The sequence below is a fragment of the Orbicella faveolata genome, unplaced genomic scaffold, assembly GCF_042242905.1.
Source record: "Orbicella faveolata isolate gen_17 unplaced genomic scaffold, um_ofav_v1 contig_25, whole genome shotgun sequence".
NCBI classification, from domain to species: Eukaryota; Metazoa; Cnidaria; class Anthozoa; order Scleractinia; family Merulinidae; genus Orbicella; species Orbicella faveolata.
Window position 1 is genome coordinate 14,858,972 of NW_028301553.1, and position 14,558 is coordinate 14,873,529.

Here is a 14,558-nt window from a genome sequence, read left to right on the forward strand (position 1 = left end):
AGTTTACTGGTAGTTGTTTTTTTGGAAAGACTTACTCCATCACACCTTAAACTAACTGAGCTTGGTTCTCAGTTTTCCACATGTTTCTTTGCAGTGGCAGATCTAGGGGAGGGGCCTGGGGGGTTGGGGGGGGGGGGGGCAAAAAAACCAAAAAAAATCGCAGAAGGAAGAAAAGCCAGCAGGGCAAGTAAAAATAACCACACCCCCGTTAGCTCGAGGTCTGGATCCGCCGCTGCTTTGTGGACATTTTTTACTGTTTGCCACACTGGTCTCAAATTTAAAATTGTCAACAATTTCAATACTTACCGAGAAAATATAAAGATTTCTTTAATAATGTGCAGTATTAGCACATCAAACAAGATGACAGGACTGTACGGTATTAAAATACCTTACTACATTACTTACAAACCACTTAAGACTACTAATATACAGTATGTACAGAAAATAACATCTGAAATGCAATTAAAATGCGAGCGACTTTCATTTCACACACAGCTTTAGCATCATTGCCTGAATCACATAAGGATAATAACTGGATGGCTACCCTAGGGTTACTCTTTGTATGCAAGTCTTGACCTTGCTCATGTTAAAACCAACTGAAAATCTTACTCTGAAAGGATGAATTCCACTGCACAAATGATATACCTTTAACATATGAGCTTAAAAGTTCATTTCTCAAATTTGGGCCATTCCTTTTTTCCTGTTTACTTTATATTTAACCAGGGGTTTCAATAATGTTTTCAACAGGAGGACAACTGGTTTTCATAGGCAGACAAAACTTTTTGAATTGAACTTTTTATAAGGAAAACATTCCTCTGTATGGTCAAACCAGGCAGGCAAAACTATCATGTCAGCCTGCCAATTTGCCCAATGTCTGGCCCTTAATGAAGTCCCTTAATTAGCTTGCTGTTTTCTGACTTTTATATCGTAAACTATCTTTTTGAGGGTGACATGGCCAATTAATACAAGAGGCCTAAATAATCTTAGAGGTCTTGTTATTATGTAATGGTATTTAGTAAGCTGTTATAGTTATAGTAGAATTGAAACCCCAGAAATTGGCAGTACCATATGCTACAGTTGGCTAGCAGTAGAACAGTAAAATATCGGGGAAAGCATTCAATGTTTACAAGTAATAAATAAAATAACTCAAAAAGCAGACTGCTTTTCTGCCAATTTGGTTGCTTCAAACATCAGCAAAATGCCAAAAGGCTGGAGACAAGTATCATATGTACATTCTAATTCCTTCAGACTACTGGTAATCCTATTTTAAATTAAATACCTGTCTGTTTAAGTATAGCATACTTTTCCAAAATAAATATTATATTTAACATGCAAGCAAAGCCTGCTGTAGAAACAAGAGTTCATCACTGGCACTAATGAACCAATAACTGTGGAACAGAATTAACTGATCTTAGCACTGACTGTTTGTCATAAGCACCTTGCATTCAAATACATCAATATTCAAATATGTTATGTTCCTACAAACTGGGTCAAGTAATAAATGTCATGGAAATCAAAGGTTCAGTCACTTTAATTTGCTTTTCATTACTATAAAATTAAAAGTAACTCAGCTGAATTTTGGCCTCTTAGAGGAGTCCATACGTTTACTATATACACTTTGCTAAAATGTTCAATTAGGTGCATCTTTGCTTTTCAGTAGGTAACATAGTTGAGATCTTGTTCTGCGTGGCACAGGGCATGCATGAATAAATGCTTTTCTGCTTTCTCTACTTCCTCCCATGCTGCTTCATACCGTCACTTCCACAGCTAAAAGCTCTGCAAGTAATTAGACAAGCTTGAAGAGGCCTCCATGGAAGCTAGCCAATGCTAGGTAACAGACAGGATGTTATTGAAAGCACTGGCAGTGGACCACTGATAGGTCAGCTAAGGTTTGTGTTTTGTATTACTGAGTGAAGAATTTCAAGTCCATGCATTTCCTTCAGCTTGTCAAGATGCCTGCAAAATGAATAACATGTGCATAAGGCTCCATTATACTAAATGGGTAATACACATAATTATTCTGTACAAAAGCTTTGTCTTAGTTGCATCAATACCATAGAAAATTATCTCCTGGTCTTTACTTTTTGTAACAGCACCATGCTGCGTCAATGAATGCTCAAAATCCTTAAAGTGTAAAGGTCTATGTATCTTTTGTAAATGTTTACAAGTTTGAACAAAAATTATTGGAATTACACTTGACTGCCTAATTCCTATTATATTTGACATTTTTCATTTCTATTTGTTTGGTTTGAAAAATATGTTGATGTATGTTCTTGTTTTGATGTCAAAGCCTGACTAGTCCCAGGTCCTAACCCCACACAGTTTCTGACCCAACCAGAAGTGAAATTTCACATTTGCAGAGAGCTAAAATGTAATGAAAAATATTTCCACATCACGATCTCATGTAGATTCCATTGAGCCAATGAAAAAATATTTGTCATATACACTTTAACAGAAAAGCAGTGATTATGCGTTGTATTGCAATACCTTTTGTCTGCTGTGGCAAGTTTAGCTAAACAAATGGCAGCATTTTGTTTTACGTCATTGCTCAACTCATCATCTGTTGCATGCTTCAGGAGAATTTCCACTACCTCGCCAACACCAGCAAGATACTGGCTAACTTCCTCTGTAAAATAAAAGTCATTTACCAGGCTGATAAATTACTTGTAACTTATGGGAACAATGTTCTCCTGCAATAACACAATTAATTTGCCATCGCTGACATGTAGCACTGTCCTCATCAAGGTAGTGTTCCCGACTGGTTCAATTGACCTAGCCCATCAGACACAACTTAGATCTGTATAGTGTTACGTCATTTCAGCGTCAACTGTAATCTTGAATCCTAGACTGACTCCCAGGCCTCTCCTAATGACATGTAACACTATCCTCATAAACAGAGCGTCCCTGACTGGTTCAATTGACCTAGCCCATCAGACACAACTTAGATCTGTATATGTTACATCATCTCGACATCAACTGTAATCTTGAATCCTAGACTGACCCTTGGCCTCTCCAAGAGGGCCACAAGGATCTCACAATGGCTTAACTGTGTTCTCTGGGCAACTGAGGGCAAATACACCTTACAGCTGAATCTATCACTTTGTCCTTCTGAGAACAAATTTTGTATCTAAATCTGAGTATGTCTTGAAGTTTAAAATATGCTACTGGAATTCTGCATATTAATCTGATTTAACAGCCCATTAGTAAAGGAATTTTGAAGCAGTTGAGAGTCCTCTTACTTACCCATATCAGCACAGTGACCAAGGCATAGTGATGTATTTCCTATGATGGTTTCATCTGTAGAGTGCAGAAGTTGCACTAAAAAGTCCAAAGCTAAAACAGGAGAGTTGAACACCTTAGTTCAACCTTGCCATACACTAATTTATGCTGATTTAGCCAAACCTGAAAGCTGAGATCCTGATTACAGTATGTTAACCTGGCTTGAGCTTGCCATCCAATGGAAAATCAGTACTGGGCAAAGGTCAACTTAAATAAAAAAGCTCTAAACCTGAGGCTGCAATATGGTCATGTGATACTGGTCAGTGAATATCTTGTTTTGACAGGTCCACTATTACTACATGGTAGGCATTAGGGACCAGTGAAATTGTATCTTACATTTTCTTACATGTACCTAGTATGTGTATGCGTGTACCTTTCTCACTTAAGACAGCTTCTCTGGCATCTTTTCTCTCCATTGTGCACAGTGCCAGTGACTTGATGGCATATTTCTTCACAGTTTCCCTTGTGCTTGCCCCCCATCCCACCTGAAAATGGCTGCTAAGAATAACCAACTGCAGAAGGAATAAACACAACATTGGCTTATAAACAGCTACCAAGATGCACAAACATTAACAAAACAACATCTGTGAGCCAGTTCACCTCTTGAGTGCCAGACCATTGTGTATGCTCTGTGCCACACCATTTTCACCGAAAATGGGTGTCTAGTAAAAAACTTCACAGAGCTTTTTCACCTAATCAAAAGATATGTGCATATTTTCTGAACTTAGGTCATAGATTAAAGTGCTCCTTCAAAGTGGTTAATTTAACTGAGGTTGATGCACACTGTAATTTGATATCCATTTGATGTCATGAACAACAATGGGAAATTAGCAGTCTCTCAGAAAACCTCCTATGAATCTCAGGAGCTGATAAAAGTTTTTCTAGTGTGCCAGGAGTTTAACTAAATCTCTTGAAATTTTGACATACTCAGTACATCATATAGGCACCTGAGGAGCAAAAACCATGATGTACATGTACTGAGTAAGGCATATAGGCACTCAGGGATTAATATTTATTAAGCATATTCAAATGTAAGCATAACAGCAGGATGGTATGAGAAATGTTTCAAATAGCAATAATTTAGAACCCCACGCTTATGAGACTATCTGAGCAAAATGGTCACCATATGATGCAGCTCTCGATCATGGTCAAAGCCAACCTACTGACCATTAGATCAAGACAAATTCCTGTACTGACGTAACAGAAAGCAAACATTCCAGCATGTAACATGTCACCTTAAGAATGCGCAAAACGTGGATGTGGATTTTCTGATCACAAGCTTGATTTAATGCATCGGTTGAGTGAGCCAGTAGATGTCTAATCGTAGCAAGACTGCGCTAAAACGTTAAACAGAAGTAATGAGTTAGACAGGATTATCCTGAACAAACTTCCTGTATTTGTCACCGATAAGGTTCACTTTCAACGGACATCACAAAAAAAAAAAAAAAAAACAGCATCCAGTATCACAGGGCTTAGTTGACAAAATTATTGATAAGTCTGCATTGATTCAATTGCAGCCATGCTGGAAATGACTGACATTCCTCATAGCAAGATAAACGACATGAAGGTGTAACCATTAGCAGACGCTGGCACAAAGGCACAATTTCAGGCCTGAATCAACTACTCTACATCTAGACTGGTGCCCCCATGACACCGAGAAAACCAAGCAATGCTATAATGCAGTTTGTAATTTAATGGGTAATGACCAGGTTAAATCTAAGAATAGAATATATTGTACCTCACAGATTTCATCATATCCTGTGTTTAACATCTCAATGAGTGATGGAATCAACCTTGGAGCTGCATCCTGATTGACAAGAATTCCCAAAATACTTTTTGTGAGTATACCAGTGTCAGTGGCTGTTTATTATTGAGACATGCTCAGTTAAAAGAGTTTCTTTTCATATATAGTAACATTGGAACGTGCTGACTTCTATACTATTTCTGTCACTACTTACATATAACATACCTTCTGGTGTTGGTTTGGTTGTGTGGATATATTTGCTAGCAAACCAAGAAGAGAAAAGATGGAACATCGTACTTTCTGGTCTTTTATACCACAGATATGGCAATCCTGTGTAAAAATATAATTTACATGTTAATTAAAAACAAGGCCACACTTAAAGAAAAGAAGCACAGATTGAACTGAGAATCCTGTAAGGTTGGGAGGGAATGAAAAGATTGTCATTGGTGACTGACATTTTACGTAATACATAAATTTTCACAATCAGGTTCAAGAATCTCTTACTTTTTTAAAATTTTGGTCAGGGTTTGTTACATTTTTTTGTTACATTTCGTGTGAAACAAATTTGTTGCTATAAAGAATTGTTCATAACTAAGTTACAGGTACCACTTGTTAGAATAGTAAAAAAGTCTGCATACAAGCCAAGTGGCCCATCAGGTCAGAGCTTATCTCGGTTTCTGTAACATGAAGTGACTAGGAATTTTTCTACTCCCCCCTGGATGGGATGCGAGTCAATCACAAGGTTATGCTCAGTAATAGAAAAGGTTAAGGTAGAAAGGTAAACTCTGCATACAAGCCAAGTGGCCTATCGGGCTGAAGCTTATCCTGGTTTCTGCAGCATGAACCGACTAGGGCTATCTCTACCCCCCCTGGATGCGATGCTAGTCCTTTGCAGGGTTACCCCCCAGCATTAAATTTGCCTGTAACCATTTATATACACTTGGCTGGAGAGAGACACTGTGAGAGTCAAGTGCCTTGCCCAAGAACACAACAAAATGTCCTCCATCAGGGCTCAAACCTGGACTGCTTGATCCAGAAATGAGCACACTAACCATGAGGCCACCATGCCTCCCACACTTGGGAGTAGAAAAGTAAAGTAAATAGTGAAGTACAAACCAGGAACTTGACACTAGTTTCCCACCATGCCTGTTCATCTGCAATCTTATTTCTTATGTAAGTGTCCCTGGCCATGTTAGCCAAAGCTGATAAACCAGATGACACCAGAGACCAGTTATCTGTAGGTTCGTGAGATGTTTTTTGGTTGCCTTCGCATAACTTTAACTGTACATGAAAGGACAATGAAAGAACAATGACAGTGTCAATGAGCGTAATCATGAAGACAGGGAGGGAGGAAGAGAAGCTGAAGGACACAATGGACAATAGATGTATGGACAAAGGACGAGAAGGAGCAGAGATGAACCTTTACAGATAAAAGGGTGCAAGGAGAAAGGAAGATCAAGAAAATAAGAGAAAGAAGGGAATCCACTTTACCACAAATTTCTGTGAGATGCCCAGAAAGTCCTTGTCAACCAGATCTCTAATTTTTTCACAGAATCTAAAAAAGAGAATTAGAGAGAAGAGAGAATTAGTTCTAAAATACTTTACCACCCTTTGGTTTATGATTGTTTAACATGTACTTTTCCCGTTTGTTTTTACTGACCTGTAAATTCATTCTGATCAGATTATAAATTTAAGTTCAAAGTTCAGAATGAAAAAAGTAATACTCTTAACAATACCTTGTAAGGCTGAGAAATAACATGTTACAAGTAACTTGTCTCTAGACATAGCTTTACCAGAGCATATAACACATTTGACAGCTTTCATACCCTTGTTCCAAGGCTAAGTTATTAATTGTGGACATTGCCACAACAGCTGTATTGTTTCCCCTTTGTACAAGTGAAAATAAGGCTTCTGTTACCCTGAAAAAATAAAACATACATTCCTTAATCTCAACTCATTGATATCCACCCTTTAATGACTTTTTGTTTATCCTCACAGTCTGCAAGGTTTCATTTCATTTTCTTCTTGTCCACTCTGTTCTTATCATTAGTTTAAACCCTATTCAGTCTTCTAGTTGACAATATTCTTTCATTACTCCCATCTGCTTGTTTCCTAATCTTACCATTTGATATGTTTATATGTAGTAAGACCAAGTCTTCCCTTTTCAGTTTGTGACAGTTGATGGAGGAAGGACGTAGCAGCAGTTCTAATGACAGGAGAAGTTGGGTCTCTTAAGAGAAGATTGAATGATGGGGAATGATCCTTTCTGAGAAACTCTTCCACATTGTGATCTGGAAGAAAAATATCTTGCCTGTCACAAACTAATCAACAGAAAACAAACAAATTCAAAAAGCAGAGAGAATACATGTCTTGATTGATTTAGTAACTGACTGACTAACCAACTAACTGATTAACCAACTGACTGACTAACTGACTGACTGACTGACTGACTCACTGACTCACTGACTCACTGACTGATTGACTGAGCGACTGACCAACTGACCAACTGACTGACCGACTATCTCACTGACTCACTGACTCACTGACGGATGGACGGACAGAGAGACGAAAGGATGGATGGACGGACAGACAGATGGATGTACTGACTGAATGATTGAATGACTGATGGACTGACTGAGCTTTTCTTTAACCACCAGGCATATACATTTCTTCTTTAACTACATGTACTTACTGTCACATACATAGATACAAACACTGGACCTTTATAGATTGTTCACTTCCGTTGCGTTACAACCATCGTTGATTTAGTTTATGTTTGATTTATGTTTCTTGGCTGGCTGCTCTAGGTGTTTCGTCATTACATAGATACCATATTTCTGAGCACGTTTCAGTCGATTGGGAGTCACATGTTCCAGGAGTCGTTCATAGTTTAACTCAGAGTATTTGGAGCTATTTTCTTTGGAGTTTCTCACGCACAGTGTTAGAGATCAGATGCAAGTCATTTTATATTTCCCCTTCTTATGGTTTTACTCATTTCCATTTAGCTTGTTGTCCTGTGTGCCTCTTGTTACTCAACAATCGTCTATTGATTTCTAGTCTTTACAGTAAGTGGTGCACAAGCAGCCCAGCCAGATCTTAAATGAATCTTACAAATTGTGGGCTGTTGTGCCTAAGTTTATTTAAACTGGCAAACTCTGATGTACTGCACCTCACATCCGCCACGTATGTTGGGATCGCAACACTTATTATGGCCTTAAAGATTACTGGGCATTATTGCCTACATGTGCCTCAAGTATTGAAATCATACTGACCTGTAGAGCTGGATAATTGAGGACATAAGAAAATTAATGCATTGAGTTAATTCTTACCATTGTCAGTGCAGGCTTCCATCAAAATCCTTAAAATTTCACACATAAAATCAATATCCTCTAACATTGTACACACATCTGCTCCTTCCCAATATCTACAAAGGGAAACAAAAATGCTCACATCTGTAAAGGCAGCCAAACAACATATCAGTCTTACACACACCCACTCTTACAGTCCACAAAATATATTAACACAAAAGTGCTACCTGATACATATTTTTCGCTTAAATTTATAAAAGATGGACAACTCGCTCAAATGGACACTGCATGCAGTGATCCAACACCTGCATGTTTATAAACAGAATTTAACTTCAACCTCATTTTACTTACTTTTTAAATGTTTTATTGTAATCTATGATTTGAAAGCCTCCATAACATCTAAATAATGTTTTATTAGCATCTGCAATATAGGAAAGCAAGGATTGAATTAGCTAAAAGTACACGTAGGTAAAACTGTATGTCAAACCTATGCTATGTTGATTTCGAAAAAAGGTTCTAAAAAGATAAATATTTAAAGGATATAGGCAATTATAATAAACTTGAAAATTGATAGAAACAGAGTGAATCAGAATTCCTAAACTTCAAAACTGACTTACTGCTATCTAGAAGTGAAACTAGCTTCCTTGTTGATTCAATGTATTGTGACGTAGCAAGACTGCCTTTGTGTAGTCTGTTAATAGATTCTTTTATTAATTCTCCACTTCCTTCTCCAGCAAGGGTGGCAGCCTGTGATGAGTTAAATGGTCAGGAATGGTTATTCCATTCACACACGTGATGTTACATGTACTAACAGTAATGTTAACATCTTCAAACATTGAAAAAAAAAGCATTTTTTAACCCTACTGTAGGTCAACACACATAAAAAAGGAATGCTTGTCTTGAAGCAAGCAGCACCCAAGTTAGGGTTGTTGTGTGTTTTTTTTTTGGGGGGGGGGTGTTACTATGATTTAGAGGAGAGGGAAATCAGATGTCAGCCTGTAAAAGTACCGGGGGGGGGGGGGGTTTGAAGTAAAGGTAAAAAAAGTAAAGCCTGCGTGCAAGCCAAGTGGCCCATCAGGCCAGAGCTTATCCCAGTTTCTGTAGCATGAAGTGAGTAGGAGTGTTTCTTCTGCCCCCTGGATGGGATGCAAGTCCATTGCATGGTTAACCCCAGTATTTAGTTTGCCGGTACCCATTTATACACCTGGGTGGAGAGAGGCACTGTGAGAGTAAAGTGTCTTGCCTAAGAACACAACACAATGTCCCTGGCCAGGGCTTGAACCCGGACTGCTTGATCCAGAGATGAGCACACTAAACAAGAGGCCACTGCACCTCACATGCCTCTCATTATGTTCAAGGTCTCTACTGTAAGATACAGACCAAGCTTTCTTGTGTCTTGCTTTTTTGTTTCGTTTGTTTGTCTATTTGTTTCAAAAAGGAAAGCCAATCTTAATGTTGGACTAAGTTGACGGGTGAGACAAAGTTAAGAAGAAGAAAGAAATTAAACTAATTGAAACTGCTCAGTCACACTATATATTCTTGCCAGTCAAAAGTGTATTCATCTGATAATTTAATATTTTTATTGCCACACAAATCTGACCTCTTTTTCATCCTGAAGCCTCCGTTTTGCTGATTCTGCCTCTGATATATACACTAAAAAGAGCAGAAGTTGAAAATTATGTTAAACACAAATGGAGGAAAAATATGAATACTGACAGTAACATGTATTTAGTACTTCACTGACGATTATTATTAATTTAGCATAACATATATATGATGAACAACCTTTTAAAACCTTTTCTTGCTTTGGAGCAACTTCAATAGCATTCTTTAAAACTGATACAGCCTGCAAAAAAATGCAGTGATGTCATACATGTCACATGTACATACAATTTTTATGATCATATCTAAAGTAGTCTTGTTAACAATCACAGTTTAAAGGTGTCTCCGTACTGAGAATACCCCCTAGCATGGGAGTGGTTCTCCATAATGCATTTCCTTTTTGGCATCATGAGAGTTACTGCTATAAATTCTGATATTAACTTACTAATCATATTTTTGTCTGTCTTACGAGTGTGTTATGGGTGAAAGATAAAACTCTATTTTAATTCACAACAGGATGATGTTAAGTAAAATCTTACCTCATCAAACTTCCCTTGTGCTTGCAGAGCTCTGGCTTTGTGAACAAATGCTTTCACCCACTTTGGATCAATCTGACATTGACAAGATATTAAAATTATATTTACTGAAGTCAAAGTTGAAAATTCAATAGATTTTAAAAAGCATATCATCAAAATTAAAAGTAAATTACACGTACATTGTATCTCCACTAAATATCTCTCCTTTGAATAAAATATAATATCACCCCTTCCTCTTGAACTGAAAGAAGTCAAATTGATCCAAAAAGAATGTGTGGGTAAGAAAATATTGCATTTAAACCAAGTTTATTGTCACTTTGAATCAACCTACAATTGCCCAAATTATAGCTGCTTGTAATGTAAAATATTAACTTGCCTTCAAAGCTAGATTACAGTCATGGATAGCGGAATCAAAGTCATCAAGTTTGATGTAAGCCTAAGGTTAAGAATAAGCACAAAATTAAAACATCAGTCCTGTTATTATCTCCCACAAACACTTAAAGGTATAATAGCTAGTAAAGCTGCATAATAATCCAATGATCGACACTTCATGTGAACAAAAATATCTTCACTTCATCTGTAGAAATTGATATTTTCATTGGCAATTAATAAATTTTATTAAATTCTTTTTAGCTTCATCGTGTTATTTCAAATTATGCATTTGGAAAGTTTGGAAAGCACTCAAGAAGCTAAGAGTTGTTCTCCGCTGTGCTTGGAGCAACTCTTGATTGCACATTTTTGAGCTTTCAAACCTCCCTTTGTGCATTATAGCATGCTGAAGTGTGAATCAGTTGTTAATTGATTCTCATTTGTCTTGAAAATGTGTAGTTTTTTTTTTTAATTGTGTTACTTTTAATTGCCAAATGCCTATCAAAGTAATTACTTACAACTAACAGTGTTTAAAGCTAAAAGTTTGCAGCTACATGTTAAGGTGTAAAGTAAATCCCTGTAGTCAGCTGAGTATTCACCTGAGCTCTGTTTGTGTAAAGCACAGGATTAGTGCAAACTTTAGCAATTGCCATAGTGTAGTTGCTGATGGCTTCTGTAAAGTTACCATCCTTGAAAGCATCATTCCCTTTTCCTTTTAACTTCTCAGCTTCGGCTTCAGATCTCTTTTTTATCTTTGCCCTCTCTTTGGCATCTTCTTCAACTGCTTTCATGAACTTTTCTGTGAAAAAAATGGTCCATTAATTTCCAACTCTGCTTAAAAAATATCCCTTTTCACACACTTAAGTCCTCTTTCCCTAAAAAAAACATCTGGGGTTCCCCTTACACATTCCATACTGATGACCTGTGTATAACATCCCTTGTTGGTTGCTGCTCACATTTGAATGAAGAATTTCTGTGTAAACGGTGGTTTTGACCTGTGCGGCTGTAATGAAAGCTTACATGTAGTGACAGCTAATTGAGCAGTAGATCAAAAGACAAGTGCCACTGTTTATAAAGTTACACCCATGGAGTGGTTTAAACTTTTGCATTGCATGTCTAGCAAATAGACAAGGGGTTTCATTAAGAGCTGGACACCAGGCCAATTGACTGTCCGTGAGGGTGATTTTGCCCACCCGGTTTGACCCTCTAGAGGGCAGTTTTTTTTATGACCAGCTTCAATTCAAAATGTTTTGCCTGCCTGTGAAAACCTGCTGAAAACATTAAGGAAACCCCTGGTCTAGCATTGAAATCTTACCAGCACAAACTTCTCCAGCATCCCTCTAACAATTCAAAAATAGAACACAAATTAACTCAACCTAGATATCTGACCAGCTGCTTATAATGTAGGATCTAACAAAAGAGATCTCTACTGTTAAAGGAATCCTGTGGTACTTTTCGCACTTTACACCTTTGAAGTGCAAATTTATATAATCTGTACTCCTACATGCATTGCTATATGGACCTGTTTACTAATGTCATGCTTTTCCAATGTTTTCATTCAAACAAAGATATAAATCAAACTGTTCAATTTATCATGCCAAATCGAGTATATAATATGTGAAGTTTCATTAGAATCTGTTGGAAATGCATAAAAATATGGGACCCCAAACTTGTCAATTTTTACAATGAAATGTAAGCCTAGGGATAACGCTATCCCCTGATATTTACATGTACTGGGGTCACATATTTTTATGAGTTTGCAATGGATTCTTACAAAACTTTGTAGGTTTACCAAATTCAGCATGACAAATTGAACTATAGGGGTGTTTTTTGGTTTATTTGAAAAACAGGTAACATTTTGATATTGTGAAAGAAAAACATTTTGATGTTGTGTGACACCAATAAAAAGATCCAGTGTGCCGTTATCAAGTATCCTGTTAACTTGAGCGTGCTTCAGAAATGAAGTTACGCATTCATTTGCATCGATAACAGATTCATTTGCATCAATATTAGATACAAAAAATGTAGGTTGCTGCATGTAGTTAGTTTTTGATTGTATGGTAATCAATTGAGAACATCAAATAGGAATGGCCATCCGACCCTCATGTATCCTTTACTTGTGACTTTCAAGTTGATGTAGAAAACAACTACTGCAATGGCAAATACCAATAGAAAAAATTGAAGAAGCCTAAAACTTATTGCATGTTTCTATTACTGTTAAGGATAATAAGAAATAATACCATTTCACCAAGAGCAGTTGAAGGATCTAATGTCCTCCTTTCTCCTTCTTTGGAAATAACTGTTCTCTCAGATGTCATTTTTACTGGTCTGCATTCATCATCAGAATCATCATCATTTTCAGCTTTGTGTCTTTTCAAGAACTCATCTGCTGCAGAGAGTGCTTTGTTTTGTCTTTCAAGGTCACCACATGTTAAATCTTTCATAATAGAGTCTGTAAACAAATGAAAAAAGTTCCCAGATTTTTACTTGATAATTAATAATAATTATTAAAAGTATGCACACTACCAATAATTATTATTAGTAGTATGTCTACTTTTAGTTGCATAAAAACTGCTGGCTAAAAAGGTCCAAGTGATACTAAATGTTCTAGGCTAACAGGGTACACAAACATTTAACACAATCAATGGCAAACCCAAGTCAATCTACATGTGCATGTCTTTATCTGCTTTAATCATACTTTAAGAAAAGACTGTAGTTACAACTTGAAAAACTTTAACACAGCACTGAAGGTATTGGCTAATTCTAAGGCATTATTCTCCCGTAATGCCCACAGGCTGATTACGGGCCTACAAAACCAGAGTAAAAAGCCATATATTAAACAACTTATTAACCTCAAACATTTGGTCTTTACAGGAAAGTCTCAAACCTCAGCCTTACGGTATTGACCTCACCATACCTTGGTCAAATTATATGGCAAGGTCTCGGTTTGAACTCTTCCTGTAAAGACCTCACTCTTGGTTAATAAGTAGTTCGTATGTGAAAAAAGGAAAACACCAAATTGTACAGAGGGTAATATTGAACCACAAAATCGACAATTTTGTTTACCCTTATGTCTTTACAGTGCTTCTAGGTATCCTCATAGTGCTTCTGGTAGAAGCCATTATATTGAAAGAAAAAAATACCATGCATAGCTTCTGGGAGGTAGTACTCTCGTTTGCCTTGAAGGGGAAACAGATGTACTACTGCTCTTAAGAAACCCTGATCTGAAACCCAATAGGGTTTGCCCTCAGCTTAATCTTCACGTATCAATGTAACTAAGCTTTCATATCAAGATCCCCAAACTGTTCTTAAGAAAGGAAAGGCACATAGCTTTATTTTCTCGCAAGATAAGTAATTTAATATGGTTCAATCTGACCATTAAATAATCCGTGAGGACTGGACTTCAAGAAACAAAGCAAGCTGAAAGCTGCTGACATTGACTCAACTTTAAACTTCGGAGATTCGATACAAAGAGGAGTGATGATTGTCTAACGATTTGCGATTGCTGCAAAATGCAAATCAGACATGATCGAAAACGCTGCTTACCAATTTCATCGACTTTCCCGAGAAATTTCTGCAGCTCTTCTTCCTTTCCTGTTGTTTCCTCCATTTTGACGCTACAGACACGATCGACTGCTCATCGACTGGATTAAATCAGTCGTTGACAATTCGTGATCGTCGGAAGATCTTCGCAATCTGCTCGAGTATCCGAAGGTCGTT

At 37.2% G+C, this 14,558-nt stretch overlaps 1 protein-coding gene across 1 annotated transcript; it reads right to left on the minus strand.

The window, feature by feature from the left end:
* Positions 1-302: 302 nt before the first annotated feature.
* LOC110041984 (tetratricopeptide repeat protein 12-like) lies at positions 303-14,551 on the minus strand. Its single transcript, XM_020747305.2, has 22 exons — positions 14,385-14,551; positions 13,079-13,290; positions 12,154-12,178; positions 11,438-11,637; positions 10,846-10,905; positions 10,473-10,544; positions 10,117-10,177; positions 9,932-9,984; positions 8,949-9,078; positions 8,683-8,752; positions 8,353-8,447; positions 7,146-7,314; positions 6,850-6,942; positions 6,515-6,578; positions 6,140-6,304; positions 5,249-5,353; positions 5,018-5,086; positions 4,515-4,616; positions 3,653-3,791; positions 3,244-3,333; positions 2,488-2,626; positions 303-1,956 (listed from the first exon to the last, which is right to left on the minus strand). The coding sequence occupies exons 1-22, from the start codon at positions 14,446-14,448 to the stop codon at positions 1,881-1,883; spliced, it is 2,253 nt and encodes a 750-aa protein (XP_020602964.1). The 5' UTR covers positions 14,449-14,551; the 3' UTR covers positions 303-1,880.
* Positions 14,552-14,558: the final 7 nt, after the last annotated feature.

What these genes read in the sequence shown, in the direction of transcription:
- LOC110041984 (XM_020747305.2), bottom strand. Translation starts at nt 14,448, where the DNA reads ATGGAGGAAACAACAGGAAAGGAAGAAGAGCTGCAGAAATTTCTCGGG. An exon ending in TACAATAAAACATTTAAAAA is followed by an intron (nt 8,448 to 8,682) that starts GTAAGTAAAATG and finishes TTCCCTTTGTAG; the next exon opens with ATATTGGGAAGGAGCAGATG. An exon ending in AGCTGTCTTAAGTGAGAAAG is followed by an intron (nt 3,334 to 3,652) that starts GTACACGCATAC and finishes CTCCTGTTTTAG; the next exon opens with CTTTGGACTTTTTAGTGCAA.